Below are 13972 nucleotides of genomic sequence, written 5' to 3' on the forward strand. Positions count from 1 at the left end.
TTAAAGTGGCATGAAAGAAACCAGGAGATCCAATAATAATATTAAGTAAACAAAAATAAATTTAATTGTTTATTTAAAACCACAAATTTTTAGAATAAGATAGTAAAATGTATGTCTTAAATAGGCTAAAGGGGTGTATTGGTTTACCTTAAACTACTTAAGTCCCAGAATAGTTAGACATCAGTTCCTAACTACCAATTAACCAACCTAACTTATATTGTTACACCAAAGAAGAATAATTCCAAATGAGAAATAAAAGCCTCGGCATGAGGTACTGATGCTCATCTTATTTTGAATAACTAACATCATGTCTTATCATAATAATATTATGGTGCTCCAATGAAGTTGAGGCATTTCTGATTTTGCCGTGAGTTGGACAGGATCCAACTAAGCTTTCCTAGGAACCCTTTCTATGATTGATATAAACAGATGTCATATGATAAGAAACATGTATTTGGTCTGTGGCCCCTATAAGAAACATATTTGGTCTGGACCTTCTAAAATACTTACAACTTACAGAGCTATTGAAACAACAGGGGTGCCTTTTGTTATTCATGACAAGCTCCTTTCAACCACATACTAGTAATGTGTTCATGAGGTGATTGTTAGTGAGCCCTTAAATAACTTCAAAATGGGGGCTGATAGTCAAAGGAATCAACCATGCAATTAGGGGTCTGGAACTTTCAACTCCACCTGCAGACCTCTGGGTGTAGGGGGTGGGTTGAGATTAATTTCAGTTACAATAGCCAATGATTTAGCCAAACACATTACATAATGGAACCCACTAAAAAACAATGCAGTTTGGAGATCCCCCCAAGTAGAAAAACATATGCATACATCCAGAGGGGTACACATCTCAAAACACTGGGGACACAGCTCACCTTGTAAACCTGCTCATGTTGTATACTTTATAATAAATTAGTGATAGTAAGTGAAGTGTGCTACTGAGTTCCATGAATATTTCTAGCAAATATTGGATCTAAGAAGAGGGTGTGAGAACCCCTGACCTTAAAGCCAATTGGTCAGAAATACAGGTGAAAACCTGGAACATACAAGGGCATCTGAGGAGAGGGCAGTCTTGAGGGACTGACATCCATACTAACTCCCAGAAATAGGTGTTGGAACTGAATTACAGCACACCCCATTGGTATCTGGAGAGTAGGAATCTTGCTTGGCGTGGGGGGAAAAAAACCCACACATATGGTGTTAGAAGTGTTGCCAGTAAAAACTGCCCAGAATACGGAACTCTCTATCTGTACTGGTTTGAAAGAATCTAATGGTATAATAAAAATAAAACTGTCCATAGACATGCACCAATAAGATGAGTGGAAACAGGAAAATAATTATAAAGGAGGATTGTTTTTCTATGAAAAAGTTCTAAAATAAAAATTCAAGGTATCTGTCAGAGGCAGACATACATGCAATTGCTTCAGTTGCTTTTGACAACACCTCTGGATAAAGCAATTTGCTGGATTGTTCAATTGAGAAAACAGAAATAGCAGGAGAATTTATCCAAAGACCTCTCTCTCTCTCTTTTCTTTCTCTTTTCCCATTATTAGTTTGCCAATTTCCTTACTGTCAATGTTAGAATATAGTAAAAGTTACTCAAATCAAGAACATATTTTGAAAGGATCTCTGCACCTTCCAGACCAAGGCTTCTACATTTTAATAAACATGTAAATCTTTTCAAAATGAGGATAAGCTGAGATTCTGTTTTTTTTTTTTATTGGTACCACAGATTGAACCCAGAGACCCTTAACCACTGAGCTACATTCCCAGAACTGCCCATCCCCATCCCCTCTTTTCTTAGTTTTTATTTAGAGAGCGTGGCACTGAGTTGTTTAGGGCCTCTCTAAGTTGCTGAGGCTGACTTTGAACTGCCTCAGCCTCCTAAGCCACTGGGATCACAGGTGTACCCATGCGCCTTGCTGAGGTTCTGCATTTTTCTCTGGTTTGTGATCACTGGAATAGCAAAGTCTAAACAACATTCAATCTGCTACCTATGGATTTCCAGTTTTCCCAGAACCATTTGTTGAAGAGTCCATCTTTTCTCCAATGTATGTTTTATGGCACCTTTGTCAAGTATGAGATAACCTTATTCATGTGAATTTGTCTCTGTGTCAACTATTCTGTTCCATTAGTCTCCATGTCAATTTTGGAACCAATACAATGCTGGTCTTGTTATGATAGCTCTGTAGCATAATTTAAGGTCCGATATTGTGATACTTTCAGTTTCACTTTTCTCACAATAGCTTTGGCTATTCTGGGTCTCTTATTTTTCAAAATGACTTTCATGGTTGCTTTTTCTATTTCTATGAAGAATGACACTGGGATTTTAATAGAAATTGCATTAAATCTGTATTGCAATTTTGGTAAAATGGCCATTTTGATAATATTAATTCTGCCTATGCAGGAATATGGGAGATATTTCCATCTTCTTCAACTTCTTTCTTTAGTGTTCAATAATTTTCACTACTAGAGGTCTTTCACCTCTTTTGTTAGATTGATTTCCAGATTTGTTTTATTTTTGTTCTTTGTGGGTTGTTTTTTTTGTTTGTTTGTTTGTTTTTGTTTGGCTTTTTTTGAGGATATTGTGAATTGGATGATTTTCCTAATTATTCTTTTAGCTGATTCATATCAGTGCATGGGAATGAAATTGATTTATGGGTGTTAATTTTATATCCTGCTACTTTTCTGACTTTGCTTATGAGTTCTAGAAGTTTTCTGGTGGAGTTTGTTGGGTCTTCTAAATATATAATCATGTCAGTGGCAAATAGGAAAGATAGTGGAATGATTTTGACACAACTTTCCTATATGCATATATGAATACACCACAGGGAATCTTGACATCATGTACAACCATAAGACTGGGATCCTAATTAGAATGAGATGTACTCCATGTTTGAATATATTGTTATACTCCACTGTCATGTAAAACTAAAAAGAACAAAAAAATTTTAAAACATTCAATTCCAAATAATGAAACGTGACATAATTCAAGATTGAGTCCTCACTTTAACACTTAACCATAATGGGTAAAAACCTACAAAGACTGCAAATTCTAAAAGGCTATGATCATTCTTATTTTTTTTAAATGTTCTCTTTTAATGATTAAGTGCGATAAGCCATGTAAAACTTTTAAATAGTGCCTACCAACCAGGAATGAATATGAATATGACACGTTAGGCTCAAGCTATTACTGCTTGCTTATATGACATGACATCTATTTGGTGATAATGACTTAAGATTCAAAGTTAGGATTGGAAGATACAAGACCTTCAACATTAGCATGTAGATGCAAACAGAGTGGAAAAGAAAACTATTAAATGAACAGGGAGAAAAAGAAGAAACCTACCTTCAACTTTGCGGTCAAAAGCATCCCCTGGTTCATCTCCAGGAGGTTTTGAGTTAGATTTTTGGAGGTCTTCCTGAGCACTCTTGATGCTATTATAAACCCACTGTATGGAATCTTGCTGGAAATGAGGGGGGAAAGAAACTTCAGAGGTAATAAATAGTACATCCTAAAATGCATATGTACTTCATAAACTTGCTTTAGAAGAAGAGTTGCCCACCTTATTTACTGCTGTAGTTTGTTTAGAAATAATAGAATTTGAAAGAGAAAGACAATCAACATCAGAATGGAAAGTCAATGATAATTTAACAAACTGACATTTTTCAAGCTTAAATTATCATTCAAAGATATGTTTTATGTTAATTTATCTTCCAAAGATATGTCCCAAAGATATTTTTTAAACAGGATGTATTTCTCAAATGTCTTACTTAAATGCCTCAAGTATATCTTAAAATGAGTTATAAATTACATCTTAAAAATAAGCAAATGTTAGATGGACAGTTTGGGAATGAATCAAATTTTCTATAACTGTACAAACCATTTTAAATGCCCTCAATAGTCATCTTCTTTTAATACATTTAATGCTTCTTTGAATCAAAACGACATGAAAATAGGGAGAATATCTTTTATCTCATCGAGTTTCTAACTATCTTCAATCTTTCCATGTCAAAAATCATCTTGCATTTTAATTGAGACAGTAACTCCAATCTTATTTAGAGAAATGAGAGAGATGAAATGGCTACCAAATAAATGCTTCAAGGGTAATATTACTTCAAGGTTTATCCTTTTTAAGATAAGATGATAAATCAAATTCTAACTGAATTACTGAAGTGTGATGTAATCTATTTTTTCTCTTGCATCAGATTCACTATTGTATTTATTATAGTGCTATAAATCATTAAAATGAGAGTTAAGAGCTGGGGATGTAGTATAGCTTTGTAAGTAGAGTATGCGTTTAGCAAGCAAAAAGCCCTGAGTTCAATTCCCAGAACCAAAAACAAACAAAAGCATGCTAACTAACTTGGTCACTTGTTGTGGCCACCAATGAGCCACACTTATCAAACAATACCCACACCTTCTATAGTTCCTTCCCACTCTGAACCTTGGCTTGGTCCTGTGACCCTGTGACCCTGTGACTTCATGTGTCCAAAAGCAAGTACCATCCAACTAGGGGGTAATATTCCTTCTGGAAATCTACACACCACACAGAAAAGGAAACCCTGCTGGAGACTGGAAAGGGAAACCATAGACAGGAGCTCTGGAGGACAACCTGCCACATGGGGCAAGAGGCCACAAGGAAGGGAACCCAGGCACCCAGTAAGGTCCCAACTGAACACAATGACATAGGAACCACCAACCAGTCAAATAAAGAGAAATCATTAATCACTGTTCTTTTAAGCCACTAAGTTTTGGGGTGGTCTATTTTGTAGCAATGGATACCTAAGAGAGCATGTTACTCAGTGAATTTTTCTGTCCATTTATTCCTTTTAAAAATTATTTCACTGATTAACACTCCTGATAAAGAGGAAAGACTTGATAATTTCTTAAAGAGTCTTTCAGAAAATGCATTCAATCATACAGTTTCTTAACAAATTATTATTGAACTTCTATCAATCAGAGTAACCTATGAGTTCATGTGTAAATTCCAATTTCCATGCTAGTTTTGACCTTATTAGTAAGCAAAATTGATCGGTTATTTCCATATAAGTTTAAAATTTTTCAGAACATCAGTCCTGGCCTATGAGAAAAATTGCCAATATGAGAACAATTTCATATTCTCAAATCCAGAAAAGAGCATTCCACCACACATGAGTACTAAAAATATAAGCCCTCTCTAAATTTCCTTATGCATCTAGTTGATTAAATTGAGAGAAATTTTCTCCTATAGTCCAATCTCCACTTTTTCTTCATGAGATAATGAACTTGACTTATGAATTAGGATTTCAATTTCATCTCTTTGTGACACGTATGTGTCCAAAAATAAAAGTGATTAAATTTTAAGTAAAGACAAGCACATTTTGGCATTTTCTTTCAAAAGCTAACCCAGTTTCCTAAATAACAATATCCAAAAAATCAACTACACTCTATAAAACCCACAATTTCAACTTTTCACAGAAGTCTTAGGGTAAACAGTATATTTATAATTCACATGTATATACACAATGATCATTATTATATTCTAAAGTGATTCTAAGACAACAGCTCAATTCTTTGGATTTCAATTAGATAAACTCTTATCAAATAAATGAGGGCCGAGGATATGGCTTAGTTGGTAGAGTGCTTGCCTTGCATGCACAAAGCCCTGGGTTCAATCCCCAGCACCACAAAAAGAAAAAAAATGAAAATGAAAATACCCAACATCACTTTTTAAGCAAGTAATAAGACTATAACAATAAGATACAACCATTTAAACATAGTCAACTTTGATTAATTATTCAGATAATATAGTCATTATGGGATTTACAATGCTGCATTTAAACTCACTCAGAATTGGAAACTACAAACATCTCCAGCACTATCCTAGGCTGTCCCCTTGGTCTCCTTTGCAAGTTTGTTTTCAGATCCAGATAAACCGAAGAGCAGTTTACCTTCATTGGTCGCCTGTATTTCCTGAACGCTGTAACATGCGCAATGACACTGGCGTGGGTCTCTTTGCTGACATTGATTCCATTTACATGGATAATACACTGTCCAGGGTGAAGACCAGCTGCTGCAGCTACAGTTCCTTTAATTACAAATGGGGAAAATGGCCAAAAATGTATATGAAAAATAAGATTCATCTTTATCATATATAGAACAATGAAAGCAATTTTTAAAATATAATAAGGGCTTAGCTAATATACTCCTAATAAATTCGGTTCTGATAGCAATTCTGTCTCAACATTTTTCTGCTTTTCAACTCACCATTCAAACTGTGATTAAAAGAACATTTTCCCATCTCCCTAAGAATAAGTTTGAGGGAATATTTCAAAGTGACCTTTAAACTGCTAATCAGTTATTTTCCTATTTAAATGTCTAGGAAATCTAATTTCCTAATATACATCTATGTAATAAAAACTACAAAAGCCAGAAACATATGTCTTATCTTTCTTTACAGAGTCCCTAAACATTGAAAGAAACCTCACTTTTTAAAAATAATGTCAATAATTTAATATGAATATAAAAATATATATATTTTTTCTTTTTCTTTTTCTTTTTTCTTTTGGTGGCTCAGGGGATTGAACCCAAAGCCTAACATATTCTAGGCAAGTACCCTACAACTGAGTCACATTCTCAACCTATAAAAATAAATTTTAAAGGCAAAAAATCAAGTCAATTAGCTACTATGAGCAGCCTGGATGTTCTATGAAAACATAAGTGTTCAGGAACCAGAGAATCTGTGGAGAACAGAGCAGATGCTACCAATTTTTCAATCACTTTGTTTGCATAGGTACAGATTTAAATACAGAAGTGGCATATTCTAGCCAGAAAGTTAAGGTTTCTCTGAACTTTCCAGTGATTGATATTGGATAGTCTGAGCAAATCAACATTGAGAAAGTACCACTAAAAAATAGAATATATGTAATTCTCACAAATGGTTGTAAATATCATAAATATACTAGAAAAGATGTCCTTATAAGCATTTTCTCACATTAGGGAATTATTAAACAGTTCCATGAAAATTAATATTTATGAATAAATCTTTTCCTTTTCTCTCAGTTCCTAATAAAATTCATTCCCTGTTTATGGTTTGGATGTGAGGTATCCCAAAAAGGTTCATGTGTGAGCCAATGCAAGAAGGTTTAGAGGATAAATGATTAGTTTATAAGAGTCTTAACACAATCAGCAAATTAATCCCCTGGTAGGGATTAACTGAGTGGTAACTGAAGTACTAGGGTGTGACTAGAGGAAGTGGGAATTGGGACATGCCATGGGAGTATATATTTTGTATCTGGAGAGTGGAGACTCTCTCTCTCTCTCTCTCTCTCTCTCTCTCTCTCTCTCTCTCTCTCATACTGATCACCATGTGAGCTGCTTCCCTCTGTCACACTCTTCTGCCATGATGTTCTGACTCACCTTGAGCCCCAAGAAAGGGAGCTGGCCTTCTATGGACTAAGACACCGAAATCCTAAGCCCCTAAAAAAACCTTTCCTTCTTTACAGTTGTTCTGGTTGGGTCCTTTAGTCACAGCAGCAAAAAAGCTGACCAAAACACTCCCCAAAATATCAAGCGGTTATTCAGTTATTCTGCATCGAATTAAGTCTTGGGGGAAGGGAGGACATTCCCAGCAGAGAAAATAGTAGAAAGAAGGGAATGGAGTCAAGAAATCACCTGGACATATGGGGGTGTGAGTGCAGTACTGGGAAGGATGGTGTGATAGAGAGAGAAAGCGGAAGCAGAGCAGAGCCCCAGGGAGAAGGCCTTGTGTGGCTGGTGCAAAGCCCTCAGCCTCTGAACCTTACAGACACAGAAGATGCTGAAGGCCTGTATCTAAGATCCAGAATTAGTGAGGTAAGAAAAGAGAAGTCAGTCTTGGGGATCATTTTAAGAAAAAGAAGAAGGAGCTAGCTGATGAAGAACACATTTAAAAAATTGCTGAGTAGTAACAGGGGCCCGGTGAAGACAAGACAGTCCATCAGGAACCACGACCACAAAGCTGTTTAGGAGAAGGACAAAAAGGTTCATCCAAGTCTGAAATCCAGTGGCCCAGATGTAGGTAGGCAAGAGAACCTCTGGTCACATTGGAAAGTGTGGGCTGACTGCTGTGACTCACTGTGAGAACAAGTCTAGGGAGACCTCTCTGATTTGACCACATAACATCAGTGTGAAAAGAAACCAGAGAAAAACATCTTTTCATTTAATGCACATTTTTTCATTTAATGCACAGAAGCATTTGTCTTTTGACTCTATCAGAAGCAGAAAAGCACAAGAATCAGATTTTGACCAACCTCATCACTAATCTCCAAAGATAGAACCTTGCTCTTTAGATGACGGGAGACCTCAATTCACTCAGGATTTCAGTGACTTGCCAATACTGGTAATATGAACAACTCTTTTTTTTGGTTTTGTGAAAATGAAGAGATTTAATATGTAATATCCCATTTCCATTTGATAAAATTGAATGAGTTATTGAAACAGTTTTAAACGTCTATCCATCTCTACTTTGAAAAATTTGAGAGAACAGACAAGTTTTTCAAGTATGACAGATTTTTATCATAATCTGTATAAGATTAATTATTATACAGATTATGATAAAATTTTATTCTTATAACAAGGCCCTTTTAAATTGGCCTCTCTAATGTTTGAGTGATTATATTAAGATGCTTCCTGTTTCTTGGCACTAAAAGGTATTTATTTCCTCCTTGTTAGATAAATGCATGGCTTCTCATGCTTACAGAAATACTTCCAGCTACAGCATTTGGTTATTTATTATGTTTAGTAATGTGGGAACTGTTATTTGGCTCCATTCTTAGTGTCAATAAAAAAAATACATAAAACAACATGTCATTAGATGACTTGTCTTTCAAAAACTCGAATAATATACCAAGTTTTTAGTCACCATAATCATTTAATTTACAATGCACTTTACGGAGAAATGTATCCAAGGTTCATAAGAATACCTGAAGGAATTAAATAGCAACAGGTTATAAGGCCCACAGGTCACTCAGAAGCCTCAAAACTTATATCTCTGAATTACAAAAAATTAATAAAAAAATCCAATTACTTGCAATCAAGAAAAATACAAATATATAATCTTAAAATCATCAATACTCTTTGGTTTGAGCTGAAATATACAGAAAAGTGATATGAGGGGTCAAAAATTTATCCATGAAAAATGCATCAGAATTCTTGAAGAGATTTTTTTAAAAATTTTTTTGTTTCTAGAATGTCCTACCATTGAATTAATACAGTGAAAATAAGATTAGTGAGAAAATTCCCAGCAAAATGATTATGCATATTTTAACTAAATCCCCATTCTGAATGGAATATCTAAAACCTGCTGGAAAGTTCTTTACCACGCCAGATGAATTTCTTACCTCTTCCTACTGCATGTACAAGAGAAGGGCCAAATCCTCGGATCTGGAATCCAAGTCCATCAGCTAAATCTGGGATTTTCAGGGTCCTAATATCAACCAGAAAATAAGGTAAGATGAATTTTAAATGCAACTATTGGTTAAAATGCAGTCATCTACACCTTTATTCATTCTTTCAATAAATACATGTGGAGGGTGCACCACATGAAAGACATTGGCTAGAAGCCCTGGGAGATAAAATTGGTCCCTACCAACACAAAAGCACATAGCAGGTACACAATACTTATTTTCTAAATTGAACACAATCATTACATAGCATATCCTGAAAAGAGGCCAGAGTCTGGGGGTAGACAAACCTCAATCAGGCACTGAATAGTTCGACTCCTGAACTTCTCTGACACAAAGCTTCATGGAAATTGATCACAGAAAGATACTACTGTTAAAACTTACTTTGCAGGTTATTATCAACAGAGACACTGTTGATAAACTGCTCTGCACGGTGCCATGACTTAGTTAGGTACTTAATACAATGGAAGCTTCTCTCATTAATTTACTGTTGTTACAAAGAAAGAAAGGAGTACCTTATGAAATTTCTTGATGAATATTAATATAACAGAAACACAATGTTTATACGTTTCTAGCTGTTGGGAATTTCATAAAAGAACAGGAACAAAGAACAAGTTATAAAGAACAGAACAGAGCTGTCAAACACTACATCAAAATAATTAAAGAATCTGATTAACTTTAGTATTTATGCTGTCAAATTCTAAAAAAATAATACATTAAAAAGAAAACCTGAATTTTTCAAAAAGGGAATATTTATGGTAAATCCACACAGAAATAAAATATGAAGGGATGGAAAACATGAGTCAGCTGTGACTAAGAAGCCCCTCAAAAACTTCCATGCAGTGCTTTCTGAGGTCTCTTTCACTCTAGATCTGAAGGAAGATGACCTCTCAGCATAGCCTTGAGAGCCAAAGGCAGGAGAAGTGAACTATGTTGTAAGATAAAAGGAGCTGATTGGAAAGAGCAGAGATCTCCCCACCTCTATCCAAATCCCCTCCATTTGTACTTTAAGAGTGTGAGAAATAAATACCTGCTGTGCTGAGCCATTGTGTGCATTCTGTTTGTAGCCCACAGTAGCTAATTAAGTTCATGGATTTCCTAAGAGACCTGTTCTCTTTTAGCAGAAAATTCACACAAGGCAGAAACATGGTTATCACCATTCACTCTCACATCAATTTAAGAAAGAAACCACAAAAAATCAGGAATGCCTTATCAAGCAGGGATATCACAATGAACAGTAAGAATAAAGTAAATCTTTATAATTACCTTTAATATGTCATAACTTTCCAAAAACACTTGTAATAATGGGGTAACATTTTACATAATTTGGATGTTAATTTTTAGATAGAAATGGTAAATTTAGTATTGATATTTCCAAAACATTTGATTCCATTAATAATAGATAAAGCCACACTGTGGGTCTGCGCACATTAGATTACGGTGGAGAATGTCTTTGATTGTTATAACTGGTTGTTTGGAGCTTCTACTGGCATTCAGCGGGTAGAGAATGGGATGTAGGTAAACTCCTACAGTGCACACAGCATGTCCTCAAGGACGTTGTTAATGCAGATGAGTATTTTACTTCACCAAAAATTTTCCTGGATGGGAATTAGCATAATTGTGCAAAGAATATGTACATATCATGCAATAAAAATTGTGATTTCTCACATTAAATGTCACTCTGGCCTATTTACACTGGTTAAATATATTTTCTAAAATACCGTACTACAACTTTTTTTTCCTATTCTCTTAGTAAATTTGCATTCCAAACTTTCTCTGAAAGACAAATATTTATATGTGTATGTGTATGTGTGTATTAATGAGTGATTTATAGTACTCAATGGAATAAAGACTCAAAAGTTATACATTTCAAAAAAAGAAAAAGAAAAGAGAAAATGAATATACCATCTTCAGAAAAGTTTTTAAATACAATTCAAAATAGGTCCTTTTTATTGTAAATATGAAATTTATTTTTTGATAATGAAGCCCTAGTATTTCCAGGCCTTGCCTTTTAGGAAGGTCCTTTCAACTCAAATTTTCTAGACTTTAAATATGACATAAAACAAAATATGTTCTTTATATAATAATCAATGGAACAAATGAAATGAGAAAATGGGTAAAAGTACCATGTATGGTATGACAAGAGTACTCACTATGTGTTAAACCTCTCACTAAGTTCTTCATGTGCCTAGAATTACACAGTGTCTTGGCAGCTCTGTGTATAAGCACACCTGTGCCCATCTTATGATCACATATTCTGAAGTGAACATTGAAGTGAAGTGAAGTACCACATTTAGCTGGTAAGTAGAGGAAGAGAGAGAGGATTGGACCTCAGGCTTCAAATACCATGCAGCAAACACTGAGGGATGGATCAGAGCCCCCATGTCCCAGCTCTGCTCTCCTAGCACTAATTCAAGGATGGGGATTTGCCTTTGTCTGTTTAGTTTGAAGACAGTGGCCTCACACCCATATATTAGCAGTTAGAAGGGTGTTCTCACATCATATGTAAGCACACCAGTCAATAATTATGAGGTTAAACCAGAGAGAAAAAGGCAAAGCCTTAATGCTTACTAATGATTGTTTTGGAATTACTACTCTCTTATCTGATCTTTCTTATCTTATTCCAATCTGCCTCTCCCTGTTAAAGTTCCTCAAAGTATCAGAAAATAGGCAAGTGGAAGAGCCTCATCCCAGGCAGAGCTGGATTAAGAGAGAGAAAGATCATACTTAGGTTTAGAAGGAAGACACTGTTGTGGTTCTTTGCTGCCCCCTAGCTCAGTCTTCCTAAATTACTAACACTAATTAATGAGTCACACTTTATTAGACCACCTAATAAGTTACTGGTGGAGCTAAAGCATCCATCCACTTTAATGATTTCACACTGCCATTAACAGACTTACTAGGGAGAATCTGGACCATTAGACTGCTCTTTGACTCAGGTAAGCTATACATAGTACCTCCAGCTGTTCGTGATTATATATAAATATGCAATTTTTTTTACATATAACAATACATTTTAAGACAAGAAAGAATACTATATGTACCTAAATTTTTGTAAGCAGTTAAAAAAAATCTTGGTTTTGAAGTGATAAGTATCATTTCTGGAAATTAATGAAGTCGCTTATTGATAAATTATATAAGTAATATCTGAACAGTAATTGTGGCATCATCATGGTGCATGAAGACAATGCATTAAGTACTTTATATGTATAATCTCAATCAGTTAAACAAGCAGGGCAATTCTGACTAGGTAATACTAGTAGACTGAGGAAAATGATTTTCAGAAGAAAATTCATTCAATTGCAAGTTTACTTACAATATGTCTTGAAAAAACAGAACACATAGTAGTATATAAAGCATGGCCCCACACTGTATGTATAAGGTGGTAGATATGTGTATTAACATTAAGAAAATTCACTACACCCTAAATTTAAAAAAAAAATAGCGATTTATAGGTGATAAGACTGTAAGAAAAATATTTCCCCTGAGAAAAATCTGTACTCTCTTACTTTTCTACAATAAACATGAATATTTTTCTAATCATAGGTAGAAAGATGATAGATCTTTTTACAGATATATTTTTTAAATGAATGAGCATATTACCAAGCATACACAAGTCTAGAGCATCTATCAGGCTAGATATGCTCTTATGAGCATTGAATTAAAAATCGAGTCTTGGGCTAGGGATATAGCTCAGTTGGTAGAGTGCTTGCACAGGACCCTGAGTTTAATCCCTAGCACATACCAAAAAAGAAAAAAAAATGGTGTCTAATTACCTCAGAGCATCAGAAAGTCTGATAGTTTTGTAACAGTGATCCTCTTTGTGCTTTGAATATAAGTGTTGGTACCCTTCCACTGCACTTATTTTTAATATGAACACATTTCTTTCTACTCTGCCTACTCCTCCCTAATCTCTCCCTGTGGCTAATCTCAGGGAAAACAGCATTACCTTTCTTCCCCATGCTCCACAGGGTTATCTGTCCTTGAGTACACACCCACCATAGGAATGAAGTAATCCAGACTTTGGGGATGGTACCAGAAGATCTCAGAAATAACAATCTCCCAAATTAACGTGTGAACTAAAACTATAACTCAGAACTCATGGAATGTAGCCTTTGAGACACCTCTTTAAAGGCCCCTTGTTCCTGCTGATGGGCAGAATCACAGCCTCTGGAACAGGAGTCCCCTGTGTTTCTCTTTTGCTGGCAAAGCAATAAACTTCTTTTTCCCCCCACAATTTCCAATAAACCACGTCCTCATTATTGGATTGGCGGCCTCACAAGGACTGAGCTTTCAGCAACAAATTGGCACCTCAGGTGGGACCCAAGAGAAGGCCCCCACTCCAGCTTTCTTTGGCAGGCCTGGCTCTCCAAGGAACACCACTTGTATGCTGAGGATGTAAGGCAAACATTTGGAGAGCTGACTACTGTAAAGTTAGGAGACAGGTGACTGGGTGTACCTCCGGTCAAACCAGAGAATGTATTAAATGTGAGTAAAGAAAGGGACTGAGGGACCATCCCCAGCAGCTGCCGAAGCAGCT

At 35.5% G+C, this 13972-nt stretch overlaps 1 protein-coding gene across 1 annotated transcript in view; it reads right to left on the reverse strand.

Annotated features, from left to right (window-relative positions):
• The window catches only part of LOC143389518 (phosphatidylinositol 3,4,5-trisphosphate-dependent Rac exchanger 2 protein-like), a 75833-nt gene that overhangs the window by 20666 nt on the left and 41195 nt on the right, over nt 1-13972 (reverse strand). The window contains 3 exon segments of the mRNA XM_077108374.1: nt 3356-3473; nt 5941-6077; nt 9370-9455. Of these exon segments, the coding sequence (XP_076964489.1) occupies nt 3356-3473; nt 5941-6077; nt 9370-9455 (341 nt within the window).

Source organism: Callospermophilus lateralis, unplaced genomic scaffold, assembly GCF_048772815.1.
Source record: "Callospermophilus lateralis isolate mCalLat2 unplaced genomic scaffold, mCalLat2.hap1 Scaffold_63, whole genome shotgun sequence".
Classification (NCBI taxonomy): domain Eukaryota; kingdom Metazoa; phylum Chordata; class Mammalia; order Rodentia; family Sciuridae; genus Callospermophilus; species Callospermophilus lateralis.